The sequence below is a fragment of the Nelumbo lutea genome, chromosome 1 (genome assembly GCF_056320005.1).
Source record: "Nelumbo lutea isolate HS-2025 chromosome 1, American lotus-T2T, whole genome shotgun sequence".
Lineage (NCBI taxonomy): Eukaryota > Viridiplantae > Streptophyta > Magnoliopsida > Proteales > Nelumbonaceae > Nelumbo > Nelumbo lutea.
Window position 1 is genome coordinate 110,902,801 of NC_142684.1, and position 5,635 is coordinate 110,908,435.

Consider the following 5,635-nt stretch of genomic DNA (forward strand, 5'->3'; position numbering starts at 1 on the left):
TTGCTGCCACGAATCCATACTAAAATGGATTAATTGGCCACCACTAACTAGATAACTAGTATTTTACATACTAAAAGTTTGGCTACATGATTAATTGGATGGTCCAGACTATGCTCTTGGTTTAAATAATTAGAGTCTATTAGATGATGAAAATTAAAAGATGGCATTAGAGGTCTAAAAAGAAAATATAATCATATAACAGTGAGGTAGCTAGTTAAAAGGTTTTCTGATATTTCTTTTTTTTTTTATTATTATTTATGCATGTGTTTTGTTAGACACATATGAAATAGATGGCAAATGAGAAGAGTGAAAATAAATTTCTCTGGACATCCTTGTTGTAGTGTAGCATCTGTATGTGCTAGTTAGCTTAATTAAATAATGTTCATAGGAAGAATGGGTTCTTCATGGAGGTCAAATTGGAACTTAGCTTAGGACAAGATAATTGTGTACTCTACACATACAGAGAGAGACTTTTATTTAATATTTTGTCAACCACCGTGCTACTATTGTGTTATATATGGGGGGGGGGGGGGACTTGTATATATAAATTTAAGGGGTTTAATAGGAAAGATGGATGGCCAAGGTTGCCAGCTTTTTGTTTGGGATACGAAAAGCTATTAATCTTTTGGGTTGGCTCGAAATTGTAGGGCTTTATGGCAGTTTACAACTTTAGATGCAGCGAGAGAGGAGAGGGTCGACGGAGCTGTATATCCCCTATCCTTCCTTTCAGCTTTTTCCTTCCTTTCCTTTCTTTTTATAAGCTATGGTCCTATGGATTGGCACTGTCTCACTCACATCACCAGTCACCACGAGCTTAGGACGGACGAGAGAGAAAGAGAGAAAGAGGCCATCATTGCTAAAAACCAGATAATTCACTGGCATGGGCCACCATGATTCCAAAAGGGAGTGTCACATGTCACAGCACCTCCCCGTTAAGATACCCTCTTCCGTCTTCCAAAATCCCATGGCTAATTATCTCTTCTCCCCTGCAATATCGAGAGAGAGAGATGAGTAGTGATGAGATTAATGGGTGCTAGAGAAAGAGGGAATGCCATGCTTTTAGTTGCTGAACGCCTAACATTGGAATAGAAAAAAAGGGAGATGATTAGCTATGAGATGGTGATTGAGAAAGGAAAAGTTTATTTTTTGAATGATATTGCCGAGGGCCGGATATGATTAAATATGGCATTTTGGGAGTGAAAGGGAGGGGAAAAAGAAAGCTGTTGCGCTCTCTCTCTCTCTGTGCGTGTGTGTGTGGCTTGTTTGTTCAGGCGCACTACTTTTGGTTTGTGATGAAGTCCATCATTCTGAACATCAAATCCTAAAGTTTTTTACTTAGATGAAAATGATCAACAACTATTAGCCCATTATATAGCATTTTTTTTTCATGTGAATGATTAGTAAATTTCATCATAGCACCTTAACCCTACCCCACCAGAATTATATTCACCTTCAAAAGTTTTGATTAAATTATTGGTATTTTCAAATAAAACAACTACAAACTTCAGTTCAGTTCAATCTCCTGAATATCATACGATGGAAAACATGGACTCTCTATACTGTTACTGTATATCACAAGCTCATGCCTTTTCTTTTCATCTTTCAACGTAATGTTCGTGAGAATAAAGAAGATAATTTGTAAAAATAAAATGAAGGGATTGATTTTATTTATGTAATTGTGGTTAGCATTGTTTATTATCAAACTGGGAGCATTCTAGTGAAGACTCGTATGATGAGAGTGGAACAGTTGAGCAACATAAAGCTTCGGGTTTCCCTTTCATGGCTATTTTCACAGAAAATAAAAAACAGATAAAAACCATAAATCATGTGAAGACTAGAGATGCTCAAGAATGCGGCTCCAAACGGTTCCCCAAATCTCGCCACCAATTCCTCCAGCACACTCTACTGTTCATCCAAAATTTATTTCTTTACTAACAAGAAGTTAGACTTAAAAAAACAGACAGAAGTCAGAAAACCCAAATCCGAGTTTTTCGCTTGCGTTGCACCCAGCTACAGGCATTATGGATTGAGTAGATGGGTTTGAGGCAAACCTGCTTTATGTGATGTGTGATTCATTAATCACTCTCATGCTCATGGATTGAATAGACAAGGCAAACATTAAATTCAAATAAGCTATAAGAAGTGACTAAATTCAAATGTAATGGATGGTAACAGAGAAAATCAGAATTCCCACAATTGTGTAGTCGTGGATGTATAATCAGAATTCAGAAATATAAGAAGCAAAAAGACTCTATATACACATAATTTAAGAAAATTTCAACCTTTGTAAATGTTGTTGGAAGTGATGGTTAATGATAAGATGCAGAGAGAATCATTGGCATCTCCTTCCTTCTTCTACTTCTTCTTACCCTTCCCCTTTCTCTCTCTCTCTCTCTCTCTCTCTCTCTCTCTCTCTCTCTCTCTGTCTCTGTCTCTGACATATTTTTGCTAATCCGAAGAACAGATCCATGAATCTACCATACCTTCACCCCTGGAAGAAACATTCTCCGGTCCCTTGTCCACATGGAAATCTGACGACGACGTGGTGTAGTTGATCTTGCAGCTATTTACCCTCTGTGAATTACCGTAATTCACATTAAAGGACTTCAAATGAGCTTGATGATCTCCATCATTCAGTCCTACCCCAGCTCCCCAGCCTGAAGGGTTATTGTCGCTCCTCAGTGACATCCCATCAGAAGTTACGAGATTGGATAGCCCGCTAAGTTGTGGGTTTCCATGCGCATGATCCATGCCAAAATCCTCTAGCACCATGCCCATTTTAAGTTGTGAATCCGTCGACGGATTGGATAACGACCCTTGTTGAGATTTCTCGCCGAAAACATTCGCTAATGGGTACTTGGGTTGCTGAAGAGGAGATGGTTGCAAAAGAGAATGGAATGTAAGAACTGGATTCTGCTGATGCATGTTCAGTATGCTTTGAGATTGTTTCGGAAGGCCCAAATCAGGAAGTAGTTGGTAGTTATTTGTAGGAGTTGAATTTGAAGTATTATTAGTAGTGGCGAGGGCAATGGTGGTTGTAGTGGTGGCGGTGGCGGTGGCTGCGGAAGGGGTAGTGGCAGTAGTGGTCTTGCCAATATTAGAACTAGAAGCAATAGCATCGATCAAACTAGAAGAGAACGATGACGAAACAGAAGCAGCAGCAGAAGATAAAAATGAGGGTGGCTGAACCTTTTGAGCAAAAGGCCGTAGAAGGTACGGCGGTGGTGGTGGATCCAAATGGGCGGACCTCAAGGTGGACGCAGTGTTAAAGAGATCGAGTCGGCTTCGAGGGAAGGGTGATGCTGAGAAAGGGGGTGCCGGGATCCCTGTGAACTCTTGCACCATCGCGCGGAAATTCGATGTGTCGGTGGTCAGAACAGTTGTGGGTGCCCTTCGAGAAGCTCTTGATCTCTTCTTCGAACTTCGAACTACGTTGGATTGATCCGATGGAGGTGGAGCTGAAGGCCGTGCACTATTTTCCGAGACTGTTGGCAATGGCTTGGACGATGAGCTTGGCAAAGAGCCCCGACTAGGCCCTTGAGCACCGGAGATCTGATGGCTCGAAGATGAGGATCCCATTATCCTACCGATTTCGGTGCAAGTGGGTTCAGATCTTAGGCTTCTAGGCCACATCATGTCAAGATGCGGCTGTGAATTTGCATTTGAAGTCGACGGTGGTCGAGAGAAGGCATCCAGATAATTTGATAGAGGATCAAACAAAGACGAAGGCGAGGAGGAGGGAAGATTGAGATGGTGTGGGTTGGAGGCAGGAGTTGGTAGGTTTGGGTTAGACATGACGTTACCATGACCGACGTGGCCGGAAGAATTCAAGATAGCGGAGATCGACTCAGACCGAGAATCGTACTCTTCATCACCGCCGCTTGATGATTGCATACTACTACTGTTACCAGAATCCATAGCTCTAGAGGGTACAAGGGTATGAGAGTTGAGAGATCAAAGAAGGAACAATAAAAAAGCGAGAAGGAAATGGCAGACAGACAAAGGTTGAGCGTGTGAAGAGACAGGCTATGTGTCTCAGGGGCAGCTGCAGAGGGATTTTCTCACTTACAATCCCAATTAAGTGAATCCTGCGAAAGAACCCATGAATTAAATGGAGGGAGGTTTTCTAGAATAGCTTTCAGAAAGTACCCGTCTCTTTAAAGCTCTGATCCACAATGGAGACAGACCTTTCTTTTTCTTTCCTTTGCCTGCCTCTTCGAAGTCGACCAGGAGAGTTGAGCGGCAAAAAGAGAGAGAGAGAGAGACAAACAACCCAGCGATCTTAATCTAGCAGAGGATGAGAACACCGAGGAAAAAAAAAAGCGCCTGGAGATAAGAGTTAGATAGAAGTTTTTCCTGTTCCTTTCTGTTTCACTTTCATGGACTGGGTTCAATTTAGGGTTTTGGATAGAAAAGGAGAGGAAGAGAGGAGTTCTCTAATTCTAAAAGAGAGGCGTCTTCTACTCACGTTTCCACTTATAAAAGATCGTCTACAGATTGTAGAGTGGGGTCGCCATTTGAGAGATAAAGAGGGAGAGATAGAGAGCTGCTGTTGGTGGCAAGTGGCAACTGGTCAAAGAGAGAGAGAGAGAGAGAGAGAGAGAGAGAGGTCGTAGGTGTGAAAATAAGAAAGAGAAGTAAGATTAACTGGTTAACGTGAACAAACGAGAAATAGAGAAAAGTTGGGGGGATAAAAAAGGGAGTAAAAGTAAGAGAAAAAGGATGAGGTGAGCAAGCAACTAAAGTAGGGGCCGGAAGGTGGTTGTTGAAAGACAGGAAGGGAGGAGAGCCACCATCATCAGTCAGTCCATCACTGCCACCGCCACCACCACCATCTTCACTGTTAGAAATTGGAAAGCCTCCCCTTGCACCTGCCACCACATCGACGCAGAGAGATGCACACCAGGCTGAAACAGTTCCTGTGACACTATTGTTAAGAATTACAGCTTTTTTCCCTTCCTTTTCAACTGATTGATGGGTTCTCTTAGTCGAGCCTTGTAATAACACCCCATCAATATTAAATACATAAATAAGTAATGGAAGAAAATTCTCTACCACAATCTTTGACCAAGTCAGAGTCCCTGAAAAAAAAAATCAGTCGAAATATATGGAAGCCATTATTATTGATAAACACGTACCAGAGAATCTTTTGCTTTCTTCCTTGCCCTTGATGGGTTCTCTTAATATTTTTTTTTCCCACTGCTACTGATTTTTAAGACTATTAAATAAAAATTTAACGATCATGAATACCAAAGTGTGCAGCTCACATTCATCTTTCTATTTTGTGTGTTTAATCTTTGGATGGTCATCGACAGGATTGCGCCCTCCTTATAAATGTGTACTTTTATTATTCTAGGCTTAAGTGGGTACTTCACCACCAGTCTACTACAATTCTTCAATGACAAGAAAGAGAGATTTTGATTGCTTGGATAGATGGATCGGTTAAACCATACTCCAGTTCGCTGCAACCATCCACACCAGAAACTAGCATAAACCAATTCTTTTCTTTAGTGGGTCCTTGTGCAGATGAGCCAAAGTTAAAAAAAAAAAAATACTGTGAAGGGGATTTTTGTGTTGTACACAGAGAGATTTGAGAGTAACTCATCGATGATCAATGGAATATATAAATGTGTGT

General features: G+C 41.2%; 1 protein-coding gene across 1 annotated transcript; it reads right to left on the reverse strand.

Moving 5' to 3' along the window:
• Nucleotides 1-2,123: 2,123 nt before the first annotated feature.
• On the reverse strand, nt 2,124-5,298 carry LOC148876790 (uncharacterized). The gene has a single exon (XM_088942056.1). It carries the CDS (start codon nt 3,916-3,918, stop codon nt 2,449-2,451), a length of 1,470 nt encoding a protein of 489 aa, XP_088798182.1. The 5' UTR covers nt 3,919-5,298; the 3' UTR covers nt 2,124-2,448.
• Between the last annotated feature and the right edge of the window lie 337 nt (nt 5,299-5,635).